Consider the following 16139-nt stretch of genomic DNA (forward strand, 5'->3'; position numbering starts at 1 on the left):
TAGACATCTACATACACAGATATTAAAACAAATACTGTTTTTGTGGATTTTTTTTAAAGGAGAGTAAACACTCCTCTTTTGGACTTTGAGGATGTTAGGGCTTCAGTCCCTTGGCTGCGCCAGATCAAGATTCAAAGCAGAAATCGCTCACAATATATTCAGGCAAACTTACCATTTCAGTTTTGTGAGTTGAACCAGGCCGCTAGATAATCGATGTTGATCCAGCATCACAAGGTCAATTGGAATGACGCGTCACTCAATAAAAGCCGATCGGAAAGACTTGAGCCCCGAAAAATTGTTGCCGCACGAACATGGCCCCGTTTTGGGTGTCTCCTTTATCGCACAACACTTGTGCAACCTTGCGTTCTGACGTCACTTGATCTGTGCTAGAGACTAATGTTATTTTTAAGCTAGATGACCAAGCTGTTAGGTTAGGTTTAGTTTTCTTAGCATAAATAATAAATTTGCAGTGTTTTTATGCTAATAGAACCAAACGTAACAGACCTAATCTAACAACGTAGTCACATTTTGCGCTTTGATGCAATCTGGCCAGGAGCAGGAAAGTTATTGTTATGGCAGTTCAATCATAGATCTTACTCTATGGTTCAATTCAATGTGCTTGTTGGTTACGCTAGTGACGAGAAGAAACTAGATAGTCAATAGAGATTGGAAACTTGCTGCAAAGTAATTCACCAAATTATTATTTCTATTATTAACGAAAACCTGTAATTGAGTATTCTTGTTTAAGTAAGTGTAGACATCATAGCAGTGTTTATGTTTTCGGGATACTCACGGTTGCAGGATGTGTAAATACATTTTTTCCAACTTTTGTTGATATGCATATGAAATGTCCTAAATGCATTTTGCAAATAGAATTGATCATTAATTTGACATACTTCATATTACAATAGAAAACTATTTCGTGTGGTACAAATATTATTGACTCCCAACACAATTGGATTTTTAGCCTGAAATAAGTTTTCTTTGCAACAAGGATCGCCCGTCAATTTATACACACACATAATGGCCCAAGTTCCGATTGTTTAATTCCGAACTAAGGTACGAACTAATCCTTCGGTATACCCCTCAATGGTTCTTTCATTGTGAGCAGCCTTTCATTTGCTTTTGTCTTGGATACGAATTTGCTGCTGCCGTCTACTTCACGTAGTTAGGCGAGTCAAATTTGAGGGACTCAGCATTAATAAAATATTCATAAATGACTTCATTCTTGGGTAAGGTGCATTAAGTGAACTCTTGGAATTAATATAATGCTCCTACATGTTTCCAACACCTAATCGCGCATAATATCTGGTTTGAAGCATGAAAATATGCCTGAACCCTGTGTACGAATACCAGCATAGCTACTTTCCTATGTTCTCTGTGGTTTCTGCAATTGCTTCCAGTATTCTAAAGGACTTCCCAATACTCCTATAAAATTTGAAAAAAAAACCCAACAAATCATTAAACATTCATAACTGTTACCCACATGACAAAAGTGGAAAATTTCCATTTCTCTGGTCGGAATTTATTCGGCCTACGTATAGGGCCGGTGGCAACCCACCATCGTGAGGAAATTGGGGAGCTTTGAATGAGCAAGCGTAATCTGGTCCCGGAAATCTACTATAACGGCTGGGGATACGTCGGGCTGACCCCCCCCCCCCCCCGTCTATTCCAATACTGGTTGCAGATCTCCACACTTAGAGGTGACGAAGGAAAGCGTGGGAGGGAGACCAGCAGTCGGTAGGTAAGCCAAGGCCCTTCAGGGCTGTTGCACAAAGGATTATTAAATATTACTTGAATCTGAAGCATGACTGTCATATGTCATGTTTTTTTTGTTTTTTTATGGATATAAAGAAAATCGCAAATGGGCCCAAGTTCCTTTTCTTTTATTGTGGTTTCATCTTGCTACGAATGCAATTTTTACATGGTTCGATTTCGATTTATGTCTGTTAACACATACTGCGGAGTTTTAGCGATTCCTTAAGATTTTTTTCAATATATGCTTTCGTGGTTAGTTAGGCAGGTCAGGTTTGGTTCTCTTGGCATAAAAATAAACTTCCTAAATGCATTCTACTAAGGTTACTTCTACATTCACTCCCACTAGTCTACGATACTTACTGTCGCTTGTCAATGAAAAATACATTGTCCATGGGAAGCGTGCATGCTTGCGTAAGATAATTTTAAAGTTTTTTTTTCAACATAAGTAACTTTTTTCGAAATCCAAACAGTGCTCAGTACTTTAAGTAAGGTTCAAATTTTGTGTGACAATGATTTGCAAACTTCTATGATAATTAGTCCTTCTGCTAGGAGAATTTGAAAAAAAATCATAAAACAATTGAAACCGTTGCCCGCAAATGTAATGGAGAGGATGTATACAAGACCCTAAGTTCATAACTATAATTTAATAAGGATTCCTGAACATAAGCACCATTTCAACCAAAGAAATTATTAAAGATTTTGGAGGAATACCAAATCTTATTGCCTAACGTCATAAACATTGCAAATGGGGTGGAAGCAACTGGCATATGCAAAAATAACCTTAAGTTGAAGGGGTGAAGTTTTTGTTTAATTTTTGTATGATATGTTTCTTTCTTCAGATCCTTGAATGACTGGGTGATAGTGAATGGTAATACACTGTGTCAAAATGGAAGAATCATCAGATGAAAAGACTGACACTGCAACATCGTCAGAGCATTCAAGCAACTTTGGTTTTTTGACTACACAGTATGAATTGCTGTATCTTATCCTCAGTTGTCTACCAATGCAAGACTTGAACAGTGCGGCATGTGTGTGCAAATCTTGGTACGAGGCATGTAAAGTTATCAAAAGGGAACGTCACTCCATGAATTGGTTACACTGGTACATTTGTTGCCAAGAAAAAAAGAAGACTGGCCGAACCAGAAAGGAATCTAGGAGTGGGAATGGAGAAAATGAAGAGACAGAGTCTTTTAAGGTTGTACCAGTGAATAAATTTGTTGAAGACATGTTGAGTGATGTGTACAGTGAACCTAATTTATGTATGCTTTTTGCATCTACAACACTACTGGATAATCAGGAACAGTTCATGTTCAACAATGGATTTGGAGGAGAAGATCAGTACAGATTGTCCCCCAAACAAGGAAGTGCTTCCCGTGATTATGGTATGTACTTTTCTCGGCCCAAGTTCTAATTGTTTACTTCAGATTTTATCATGGTACATGGCCATTTTTTACGTTGTTCGATTTCTACTAATGTCTGTTAGCACATATTTCGGAGCTTTAGAATGGTTTTCACCTTCCATAGTCTCATATGATTCTTCTCTTGCCACCAGCTTGAACTGCTGCTGCCATCTAGGTCACATGTGTGAGGTGCAAAGGGGTTTCATAGTTAGGTTAGGCAAATCAGGTTTAGGACTCTTAGCATTACAATAATTTCCCTAAAAGCTTTCACCATCTCATCATGTTGGACCTGGTCTCAAGCACGACACCCCTTCAAGCCATTTGTCGGCTGTAGTCTGTGGAATGCCTTGTCGATGGGAAGTGTGAATATTTGCATAAGGTACCTTTTAATCTTATTTTCGCTGTTAGTGGCCCTGCATGAATAGAACTCATTACTATTATAGTATGGGGGTGACACCTATAAATCATATATTTCACACTTTTTTACATTGCTAACGTACTATTTTGGAATGCGGAACATTTCCTACGGTGAAATAATGCATTTCTAACTAAGATAATGTCTATTTCTTACATTTACGAGTACTTACTGTTACTTGTTATTTCGATTCTGTAACAGATTATGGCGGGCGATAGCGTACTGGTTCAGGGCGCATGATACAAGTGTTCTGTCAATTTATGCAGTGTTGCAACCTCGTTCACCGAAAAATACCTACTTTCGTGCCCAGATTTGAAATTATGCTAATACCTCACAAACCATTGACGTTAGCCCCAAAAACCATTCACGTTAGCCCCAAAAACCATTTTCCGTAAGGTTAGGTTAAGTTAGGTTAGGCAAGCATAGTTAAAAGAAAATAAAAAATACTAGACACGTCTAGTGAAAACACTGACTACGGGGAACATTGTGCTCTCGTGCAGAAAGTGGTACTATTATTGTATGGGGGTGACACCTATAAATCATATATTTCGCACTTGCTACAGAAAATTATTTCTGTAAGTACTTTGTCCTGTAAATTTGAAGAAATCTGTCACCCCTATACTATAATGTTACCAATTTTTGTTTGCATGCATTTTAGGTTACTACAGTGTAAAAGGGTTGCCACGGAAAGTGTTAAATTTGTAGTTATTTTGAAGCGTTTCCCTAATCCTAACATGAATCTTGTGAAAATCATCCAGCATTCAGGATTCAAACCCATATCAGAAAGGTCCTTTCCACTAAATTACTCATAAAATCATAATTCATCTTCATAGAAAAGTGCACTGAAATAACTATCATACAACAACAATGCCAACAATTTTTTGGTGCTCAATATAATATTCTTGTTTATTTATTACTTCATGTTTTCACTAAATAATAAATAGGCCCAAATTGGGGCAATACTGAGCAACAGGTTGTGCCCAAATGGGGAGTCCTGTTGTTACATCACTGATATAACTTTAGTGCAAGGAATTTCTTTTTTATGTAATTTTTTTCATATATATACATATATATTAGTAGTAGTATTGTGTGCATAGGGTTTTAATCCTATGTTGTGGGATATTCAGGACTATTTGAGGGGAACCAGTCGATTTTTTTTCCCTTATTCACTGAATTCTTGTATCAGAAGTTACAATTTGATAATTGTGACCAGTGATTGGTCAAATATGAATATTATGACTTTTTTTTTAACAGGTTTGAAAATTTCATACAAAGGGAGATAATAATTTAGGAACCTCTATGTGTGTGTTTTTCCATTGTGCTTTCATCATGGCGATATTTTACATTCAACAATTCCCTTTATCAACAACAGTTTCAAAAGTGAGGTACTGTCAAAGAAAATAGCTTGTTGATGCTTAACTGTGATTCAGCAAGCAATATGCAAAGCTTAGGTTTACAAATAGATCTGATTTTATGAAAATCTTTCCGATCTTTGTTTTTTGTTACTTTCCAGTGATAAACTACATTAAATGCAAATTGCCAAAGTCATGCACTGTTCTAGGAGTTGGTTCTCCAGGTGTTGTTGGAACTTCGAGCGATCGTCAGGTGACGATGGAAATTGAAAATGAAGAATCTTTTTCCTGTCTTCTGTTTCCCCAGCTTCCAGGTGTAACCATGAGACACTTTGTTATAGATGAAATAAAACACATGAGTCGCTTAAAGTCTAAGGTATGTGAAATCAAATTGCAATCTCTGTTAATTTACTAAAGTATGTTACTGTTTGATTGATTGATTGAATTAATTATTTTACTAACATCACTTTTCTTCCACTTTTGTCTAATTGTGATGATGGGGAATTGAAGAAGGGGCACTCACAAGAACACCCATGCTCAGGCTAGGATGTGTAACACTAGCACACTCTGTTAACCACTCCATCATGGAGGTTGGCTGTGTGTTAGTGTAAGTCAGTGTTTCTCAACTTTTTTTTTTACAATGTACACATTGGAAAGTTACTTGTGTCTTCAAGTACAAGTGGCTGCAAAGTGACCATTGCCGCTTGTTTCTAGATGAAGAAATTGTACTGCTGCTGAAGCAGACGTTTTCCTGTGCTTTGTTGGTGATTTTCTTTCAATTCTCAAACCTTGCATTGTGTACAACAAAGGAAATTAACATGGTGATGTACAATTTACCTAGTATTGTCTTTGCTGCGTAGTGTGCTTCTAGTTCATTTTATAAATCTTGTGAAATTTTTAATAAATTGTGAAAGTTGGTCAGAGTATTTGTCCTGATACAGTTTCCACTCCCTGAATAACATGTTATCTTCGGACCATTGTTGCCTAATATACATGTAGAGCAAGGATGTCAGCTATGCTGCTATAAAGGTGAGTATTTCAAGCAAACTGAAAGCAATTTTCACTGTTTTCGAAATATCATTGATACTGGTCCACATGTTGTAATCAACTTCAATTTTATTTTCTTGCACTGAAGAAATGCGTAAATAAATTAATTAAATAAAAATAAATGACTGTAGTAGTGAGCATATACCTAGTGGACATGAGGACAAAAATTTTATTTGCAATAGTTTTCTGATTCATTCCTTCCATGATTGCAAAAAGAAAATTAAAAAAAAAATAGGAATGTAGATGTAAATTTTGGCCAAGAATTTGTTTACTACAGGTTAATATTTAACAAAAGCATTTGATTCTTTTGAAGTCCCACACCATGCCCGTGTGATCTAAGATGTAATACTTTGGTGTCCGTCTACGGGATGCGTGCAGGTTCAAGTCTCCTGGTAGGAAGTGTAACAAATTTTCTCCTAAGATTTCGGCCTATGTATGGAACCCACCATCATGAGGAAATTGGGGAGCTCCAAACGAGTAACATAACCTGGTCACGGAAACTTACAATAATGACTGGGAGTTCACCCTGCTGACCACACTTCACCTCGTAACTGGTTGGATGAGCTCAGCAGGTGGGCGTGAGGTGGTAGAGACTGGCCCTCACGACCTGTTTCGCTACGGGTTATGTTACTTGATTTTGAAATATAGGGGAGAATGCCAGAAAGACAGTAGGATTTTCCGTGTGGAAAATCTCAGATAGCACCACTACCTAGTTATGCATTGCCTTAAAGTTGAAATTCAGAAGTTTTGCGGTGATACCATATGCAGGTACCGCAGGAACTTGGCAAATGTGAATAATCAAGAAAGTAATGGCTTGCAGGGCTTTAATTAATGCTGTCTCATAACATCAAGCTCTGTGATATATTTTACTTCATTTTGTTTGTGTTTCTTGTTCAGAGAGCTGCACAGTGGCCAGAATTACTTACTAGGCCCGCCTGGTTGGTCGGGCGGGCAAGTAAAACTATATACCTGGGTTTTGACCCATCAAGCATCGAAAGCCCATGGGTAACTGGAAGGCCTTGCAAGACCAAGCTTGCTTATCTTCAGCGAATACTCATACTGGTTTTGCACCGTCTCCAGATACATGAGTCATGCAGTCACCGTTGCCAACTTTTAGATTCTAAAATGGTCAAGTAGCACTTAAAATGTGCATCACTTTTATCAATTTGACATTTATTCCTTGCTAGAAAACATTTGTATCACTCACACCCAGTAGCGGCGATTGGGTTCCAAAACTAGGGGGCCAACGTGCAAAAGTAGGGGGGGGGGGAGGCAAGGACAGTTTAATTTCCCTTGGTACATGAGGTTAGCATTGTGCAAAAGTGGCAAAAAGTGGGGTGGGGGCAACTGCACTCTCTCGGTCCCGCCCCTAATTGCTGCCACTGCTGTCACCTGTAAAGGAGTATGAACCAAGTCTCGCAAAAAGTGCCATCGTAAATATTTTGGAACTTTGTGTGACTGGTGGTGGTTCTACATTATACTTTTTGGAGGGTGCTCCCCTATGGCACAGTGGTAGTGTCGTCGCCTTGTAATCAAGGGGTACCAGGTTCGATACCCGGTGGAAGCACATGGTGGTTCGGATCCCACTTTAAACTATAGGCCCAGTCCCGATGTTCTTTAGTCAGTAAGACAACTGAAATATCCTTAAATGTGTTAAACTTTTTTTAAAAAAATCAGAAATACAAAGTAAGAATCTTGAAATATAACCTATATATTATTTAATGAGTCCTTCTTTGTTTCCTCATTTCAAATTTTGTAGGATGTAAATGTCACAAACCATGGCTTAAGTAGAAAATATCGAAGGACGCACATAAAATGTTGGTGCTTGATAGAGCGGGGGGAAAGGGATGCGCTAAACCACAATCCTGTCTAGGGGCCCAAAGTATCTACCTACAAGCTTTTCGACACAATCTGTTTCAACATCAACAAATCTTAAAACGATAGTCATTTGCACCATAAGTGTGAAATCTTGGGTGTATTCAATTGATACAGCTAATTTGACATTTTTGTAATTTGCAGTTTTGACTTTGTTGCACATTAATTGTACCAGTTAACTTTGAATTTTAGGTCTTAGATGATAATAATAATTGTGAATCTCATTTTGTTATGTCTTAATGTTCTTGTAATATTAAATATTTGACGCAGTGGCGTAACAAAATCGTAAAGTACGCGTCAGCAAGAAATAAATTTGGGTCTCTCAAGTACAGTCATATTCTTCCAGGAAATTTATGTAATTACTTAGAATGGCTGGTTGTGGCTACACTTACATTAATAACTATACAAATCGATGCTCTAACTCTGAATTTTCACATATTACAACATATCTTTCTTTGACATTTATGTATTCAAAGGAAGAAAATACAAATACTTACTTATCCCTTTCCCCCAAACAGAAGGTGGTACAGGATACAGAGAACACTGGAAGCTAGTGTAGAGCTATCAAGGAGAAAAAACTTTCCCAAAGCACTTGATATCAGATTTAAGCACATTCCTGAAACGTAGAACTTGGATCAGGAAATTTGGAAGATAAATAATCTTCATGCCCATTACAGAGAGCAATAGCTGCATCTGAAGTTGTAGGAACGAAGGAAGAACTGCTAATATTATCCATACCCTTCAGTTTAAAACAGCGGAAGCATTTAAATGCCCCATACTTTGCTCCGTGGCAGTTTGAGGTGCTTTACCGTTAACATATTAAAATCGGGTAGGCTATGCAAGGTCACGAGACAGAAGAAAAGCCAAGATAAAGTGCTTTTTATTCTAGAAAATAATAAATGGATAAAAATGTCCCAAGAAATTTTTGTCTTGATGTTTCACATGAGAAATGATGATTATTTTGACTTTTTCGGAGCCCCTTAGGCTTAGAGCTCCCGCCCGCCTCTGATTTGACATATTTATTCAAGTTATAATGTTAAACTAGAATATAGAGCCAGATAAAAAGGACTTAATTTTATTGCTCACAAAAATTAGCCTTTTCTATCTTTCTCACTTCCATTTATTACGTTTTTCGTATCAACCTCATGGGACGGGAGGCCCCTACATGCGCAAGGCCCAGGGTGCTCGCCCACTTCACCCACCCCTTGCTACGCCACTGGTTATACAACCTCAAGGCACCTGCACTGCACCTAGCAGAAATTAAAATATTTCCATGCGTAGTGAAATATAATGGCTGTTGGCAACACTGACAGGACTGCTCGCTTCTACTTGCAAGAATTACATCGAGTCTCATGGGTCTTCTTAAGACCCGGGTAATAGAAAAGCCTGGCAGGCATCGATGCCTGTGCACAACTGTGACGTGAAGCTCGCTTGTACGATGGCTTGACGTGCGTGTTGCATATTCTTGTAGGCGTTCCTCCATGCAGACGGGTTTTTTCCGGGTCTTGTGCAGGTCTCTGTTCTTGTTGTTTATTTTTACTCATGACTGAGCATTGTTAAATGTGACAAAAATCCACGTCTTACATGGGATACAAACTCAGAAACTCAACATATTACCCTGACCCCCACCTCAAGAAGATTGGTGTGTGATTAAATAATTTACTTTTAAGGGGATATTCTGTCACTTGGGACAATGTTGATGATATATTATGTTGTTAGGTAGTAGTATAATTTTTATCATTTTCCTCATTTTTGCAGGAAGTATTGAGTTCAGAAGATATGACAAAACTTACGGGAATCCCACCGACAGAAGATGTCAAGTGTCTTTTGCTGTTTTGCAATGCAGTGGAGATTGGTGGGGAGGCTGCAAGAGTAATCGCTAAGACTCTAATTTGCAGGTAAGTTCAGTCCTTTCAGAAAATTGTAATCAGAGTTAGAAAAAAGTTTTATGTCGTATTTTTGCAATTTCTGAAAGAATATTTTTCTTGTAGTAATATTATCATGCAAAATAATATAGGCAGATTCACTTTTTTCTTAAATTACTCTCTTTTGTTGTTTGAAGCAACATTGAAATTGTACTATGTGAATATAGAACCATTTGGAATATGTAAACTAGTTACAGGAAGCAGCTTATAGAATACAGAGGACAAACTGAACTATAATGTTACTTAATCACATTTAATTAAAAAATGTAACATGCAAACTATTTTCTAAAATGTAAAATAGGCTTTCTTGAAGCAACATTGTAAATATGCCTTTTCATATAAAATTCACGTACACTCTAAAAATTATGATCAAATGCACAAATGGGCTTGAAAAAGGTAAGGGAAGTGAGGATAGATTATAAAAAGACAAACCAGCTTGTGCAAACTAGTAAGTCATGTGCTACGGTGTATAGGCATTGTCTAGTATGGAAAACAGTGCCCAGGTTTATTATTGTTACTATTTACTATTTTAATAGTGTAAATATAACCATCTGGTACCACCTGTATTACAGTTTTGATAGGAACCTAGCCAACAATGGTTGATTTAATCTTATTGGTTATGTACTATTTATAGTTTCAGGAAAAGGATGTGAATACAGTGGAACCCCAATTTTACATTTTCCTGCATTATACATTTAATCTTGATGATCACAACATAGCAAAAGTGTAAAATGTTCCTCGAATTTCCATTTCCATGCATTTTAAATTTTTTTAAGCTTGATCCCCTGAAAAACATAAAATCGAGGTTCCACTATAGTAACATTGTGTGTTTACAAGGGTCATTCAAAAAATAAATTTCAGTTACCCATAACATTTTGATGAATGTGGCTGGGACAAGAATTGTTATTGAAATTTGCATATGTATTCTTTGAACAAGGTACAGAGATACTCATGTCACTCTACGACAAATGTTTCAACAGACTTTGTGATTATGTAGAATTGAAGTGTACTTTCATGTAATACAAGAACTGTCCTCCATATTCCATACGCTATTTCTTTCATGCTATTGCAACTAACTTTTTTGACTGACTCGCATATATATATGACATGATAATACAATATATGTGTAATGCACGATACAATTTTCTTTTGCAGTCAGAACGAACGAATAGCCGTTGGAGGAGGATTTGCAGACACTGTTGTGCTTCCATCTCATAGTGACAAACTATCCCCCGAGCAGCCTTTCACTGTAGGGATAGCCATTTCAGGCCCAGAAGTAAAAGCTGCATCAACAATCATCCGTCACACTGTTAAGAAGGCAGCTGGGGTAGAGAAGGTTATTCAAGAGGTAATTGCTCAGATTTTATTATTTATAGCAGCGTGCGAATTTTTCCCATTGCAGTGTCCTGTGAGAATCTCAGAATTTCAGTGTCAATCCATTTTTGTGAAGGAATTGGGTGAACAACTTGGGAAAACAACAACAAAAACCGGCAGTCTCCTGTCAAGAGTGTTAAATAACATTACTGATAAAGGGGTTGCTGCAAAATAGATTTGCTGATCTTTGTTGATTTTGTTTTATTTGACTTCGTGTTTCTGCCACTGTTGGCTAATCTGTAGATAAGATTGGGGAGGTTACTGAGTGATTGTATTCACGCAGGGCTGATATGTAGGTTCTCTACCATTTTTTCCATACTGGGGGTGTTGGTGAATTGGGGGTTAGGGGATGGATGTTCGCTACCTGGATGCAATCATTGAAAGGTGTATTGTGACTGTTGGTATGGACTGTGACAGTGAAGTCCAGGTTGGGGGAGGGGGGATACTGGTTGTTGTTGATCCTGAGGTTGATGGCTGCGTTTCCGAAAGCTAAAAGACACAGATGTTGCAGGTAAGTCTATAGATGAAGTTTGAGATGTGGCAGGATCCTTTTGGATGGAGTTGTTGTCAGGTGATTACACTAAGATATATATATATATTTTAAAATGTTAAATGTTAATTCACAGGTAACATTCAAATCTATTTTTTCTTCGTACAATAAAGAAAGCTGGTAAATATACAGCTTAAAGAAGATGTTAGTTCTGATATATGATGGTCACTGTTTGATATATATTGAAATATAGTAGATAGTATGTGCCAGAAATACAAATAAAATACAAATAAGTGGTCATATACTTTGTTAAATATTTGTTTTAATACAATAAATATGATGGTTCATTACTTTAGCTATGCGTTATTATAAATTATTTTAAAAAATCAATGCAAAATGGTTCTGAAATTTTTGCCAAGTGAATTAATCAACTGTAAAAAAAAGTTTGTATCTACAAGTCAGACTTGTGTTTTATGTTACAATAAATTGCTGCATATGTAATAGAATTGTCCCTTTTCCAGCTTAAAAACAGTAACATCCCGGAGGAAAATAGCTTAGCTTTTATGTTTGCATGCGTTGGAAGAGGAAAGGGATTTTACCGGAAACAGAACGTGGAGTCTCAGATATTTCGTAAATACTTCCCAAACACTCCACTCTTCGGGTTTTTTGGAAATGGTGAGATTGGCATCCAGTACATCCCACAGTTTGGCAATGTTGAGGAAGTGAAGCATTCGTTCAAGACCCCAAAGGGTGGGAGAAAGAAGCGTGAAGAGCTATTCCATGGCTACACTACTATACTTGTGCTTGTGTCTCTAGGAAAAACTATGAAGGGAAAGTAGCACCTGCAGGGATCCATAAATATGAAAACTTAACCTCGTGCAAAGTGTTGTGTTAAACAGTAATGTGAATTGTAATTTTTTTTATTGAAAATATCTCTGTGTGTGTGTTAACTGAAAAATATATCTATACAAACAATGTTTGTCTGTTTTAATGTTTCAGTGTTTTAATGTTTCAGATTGATATTTTTTTATGAAGTTGTGATATGAATTTGAGGTATCCTTTTCTTTTCATTAAACAGTACATTTGTCTTTGTTACTGTCATTTTATAAAAATGAACAAATTGTCTTTACTGATTATGTATGCTGAATGTTCAGGGAATTGTAACCACGTTACTAAGGAAAGTCTAAGAGTGTTCAACTACAAACTGGGATTTATTTCTTATGAACTCTGGAAACAATGGCTGAAAACTGCATGTTGTATCACATTTGGATCTGTACTACAGGGTGTTCCATTTACAACGCAACCCGGAGTTGGGGTAGTACAACTTTTGAACAGGAAGTGGTACACATATAATCCTTATACCAAATTGAAGCCTTGTAAATGCATATATTTTTAAACTGGGGAACAATGATTGGATTTCATTAGTGTCCATGCAGTGTTGCCAGATGTAACGGGAAGCATAAATGAAATTTTTACAAAGCATGAAAAATGGCACATAACACACATGTACGACATACCGTCGGTAATTTGCAGTTTCGTTAGGTGGATCTATCTATGGCAGTGAAAAAAGAAATGTTCATTTCTACCGATAGCCAATCGGATGAGGTGGGAACTAGGAAAATCGTTGTTTTTAGAAATTAAGACTGTGCATTGGCAACACTGCTGGTGTTTCAGTGCCACAAAAGGTGTGTTTCGAAACTGAATACATCATGCAATTACTGAAAACAATAAAAGAAGAAACTTGGAAATTTTCATGAAAATAGTGTTACTTACAATCACCTGGCATCAGGAATTTATCACAATGAGCTATTCTCATTAACATTGACAGCAATTACATATTCGGATGAAGAAACAAACTTATCACATGGTTGCCAGGTGCATGTAAGTAACACTCTTTTCATGAAAATTTCCAAGCAGAAATGAACATTTCTTTTTTCACTGCCATAGATGCCGAGCTAATCCACCTAACCAAATTGCAAATTACAGACGGCATGTCCGTACGTGTGTGTTATGTGCCATTTTTCATGCTTTGTAAAAAATTTCATGTACACTTCCCGTTACATCTGGCAATACTGCGTGGACACTAATGAAATGCAATCATTGTTCCCCAGTTTAAAAATATATGCATGAACAAGGCTTCAATTTGGTATGAGGATTATATGTGTACCACTTCCGGTTCAAAAGTTGTACTATCCCCAACTCCAGGTTGTGTTGTAAATGGAACAACCAATAGTTGGATCCTGCTGGATGGATTAAGATATCAGAGAGAACAAGAGAAGTGGGGGAGGGATACTGTATAGTATTGCACAGTTTTTATATGTGAAATTTTGGACAAAGAAGATGTTCCATCAGATATTTCTACCAGTATAAAACAGTGTTTTAATTCAAAGTTTGAAGTCACTATCTTGGGACAAATGTTCATTCATCGTCGTAAATTATTAGCCTGAAGAAACTGAAAATTGACATAAGATAAAAATAAGACATATACTTAAAGCTTCATGTTTTTACAGTTTGTAGTATGTTAAGCAGATTCAACAATGAAGTACAAGAGAAGGAATAATAGAGAATATAATAGTCCCTGTGGGATGCTTTTACACCTCTCCAAAGTAATCCAGTTTCTCGTATTCCACCTCTAGATTTGTGGTTTTGGCAAGTCCAAAAAAGTCCCTATTTCATGTTTTGATGATATGGTAGCCCCTTGTCATTGACCTCTCTTTCACTTGCATTCAACAAAGGTCATTGTAGTGTTTGTTACCTGTGTGGATTAGTCCACACAGATAATACAACTATCCAGTAACAAATTATTGAATGTTGTAAGAATGATATAAAATGTCTGTGTGTGTGCCACTAGAGTAGAGGGATAATATTGACTGTCTAGTTTGGTATAGATTGTAGTTTTGTCAAGACATAGGTGTGGTGTCCTCTGAGAAGTAGGAAAAATGCAACAGTTTTCTTAACTATGCTAAAGAAGAAACTGAAGAAGTAAAGATATGGGTTATTGAATTCACTCGGAAAGGTGCAAAGGGGCTTACCAGATTTTCAGAGGAGGCAAAAATTATGTTTTTGTATTTTTCTTATTTACCGCTTTTCTGCCACTTTTGACATTACAATGATGAAGATCAATGATAAGTATATTGACTTTATGGGTGGACAGTCACAAAAGAACATACCATGTTGTTGAATCAGAAAGTTTCCAAACCCATAAAAATATCACCCAGGACCATTTGATAAATAACTGTTACATTTACAAAATCATAAACATTACTCGTTAATTTGCTTCTCAGGTTCCAAGAAGTTAACAAAAGTACCATTGACTTGGAAATTTTGGGATCAAGTGCACCTCTTGCCCCCATATGTTACGCATGTAAGGGGGCAAGGTGAGGATAACAGGGAATTAGGGATGGGTATGAGCAGTACTTGAAGTGGAAAATGGTAGTGGGGGGAGGGGGGTATGTTTAAATAATCCTTGGGGTTAGCTAGGAATTGCTATTAGCTCCTATGGTTTAACATGGTTACAATTAGACATCTTGGGAGGGGGGAGGGGGATGCTTTTGCAAATATTTTGTCGAGCACCGAGTATGAGGGGTGGAAATAGGGTTTGTTTGGGAAAGTTACTGAGTAGCCTTATTCAGGCCAAGGGATGTCCTTGCACTCACGACTGATATTTAGACCCTCTCCAATGTTTTCCATACTAAGGGTGTTTGGTGGATTAGGATAAAGGTTGGATCACTACCTGGAAGCAGACATTGAGACGGAATAACCAAAGTAAAAACGAGCTGGCTTAAAAACTTTAGTTCAAATTGCAAAAACCAGAATTGCCAAATCAGAACATGTTCATATTCTACCATGTAATCCAAATTATGTTTAATTAGATATATACGAGGGCCATTTTTCTTGTAGTGGCAACACTGTTGGCATACACTTGTCAGTTATCGCTGGGACAAAAGACGATCGGGTCTTGTTTAGTCTTGTACTATGGGTCGTGTGTAGGTGTTTGGTGCTAGATAGTACTATTGTGTTAGAAGACGTTAAAGTGAAGTGTGTGTATAATACCGCCCTGAACAATGTTCATGTGTGAAGAACAACGAATATTCATCAAATTTCAGGTTGCACGTGGAAGGAATGCACGACAAATTCACAAGGGCTTACGCGAGGCATGTGGGGATCACGCTTTACAGTATTGTACCGTTGCCAGATGGACCAAGGCATTTGAAAGTGGCCGTGAATCAGCCATGAATGAACATGGTGGTGGGCATCCTCGCACAGCAACAGATCCATACCACATTCATGCACTTTGCAGATTGCTGGAGAATGATCGGCGTTGGACATGTAGTGAATTAGCAAATTAACTGAAGATTTCACCATCCTCTCTCTGTATACCAGATGCTAACTCAGGACCTCGGCCTGCGTAAGATATCGGCAAAATGGGTACCGCATATCCTGATGGAAGTTCAGCAATGGCACAGATGGGAATGTGCATGCATGCACCTTGCACGTTGCCGA

At 37.4% G+C, this 16139-nt stretch overlaps 1 protein-coding gene across 3 annotated transcripts; it reads left to right on the forward strand.

The window, feature by feature from the left end:
- Positions 1–403: 403 nt before the first annotated feature.
- On the forward strand, positions 404–12613 carry LOC145989346 (F-box only protein 22-like). Of its 3 annotated transcripts, none has more exons than XM_083124690.1 (6): positions 404–747; positions 2598–3140; positions 5087–5301; positions 9606–9745; positions 10928–11120; positions 12158–12613. In XM_083124690.1, exons 2-6 carry the CDS (start codon positions 2624–2626, stop codon positions 12473–12475), a joined length of 1383 nt encoding a protein of 460 aa, XP_082980816.1. In that variant the 5' UTR covers positions 404–747; positions 2598–2623; the 3' UTR covers positions 12476–12613. The 3 variants fall into 3 exon arrangements, with proteins under 3 accessions (XP_082980816.1, XP_082980808.1, XP_082980824.1); XM_083124682.1 differs by having other exon boundaries at positions 405–684; XM_083124698.1 differs by lacking the exon at positions 404–747 and adding an exon at positions 788–806.
- Positions 12614–16139: the final 3526 nt, after the last annotated feature.

This window comes from Lepisma saccharinum, chromosome 1, assembly GCF_977018435.1.
Source record: "Lepisma saccharinum chromosome 1, izLepSacc3.1, whole genome shotgun sequence".
Taxonomy (NCBI): Eukaryota; Metazoa; Arthropoda; class Insecta; order Zygentoma; family Lepismatidae; genus Lepisma; species Lepisma saccharinum.

Coding starts and splice junctions, on each gene's coding strand:
- LOC145989346 (XM_083124690.1), top strand. CDS start 2,624: ATGGTAATACACTGTGTCAAAATGGAAGAATCATCAGATGAAAAGACT. Junction 5,302..9,605: donor TGAGTCGCTTAAAGTCTAAG/GTATGTGAAATC, acceptor TCATTTTTGCAG/GAAGTATTGAGTTCAGAAGA. Junction 11,121..12,157: donor TAGAGAAGGTTATTCAAGAG/GTAATTGCTCAG, acceptor TCCCTTTTCCAG/CTTAAAAACAGTAACATCCC.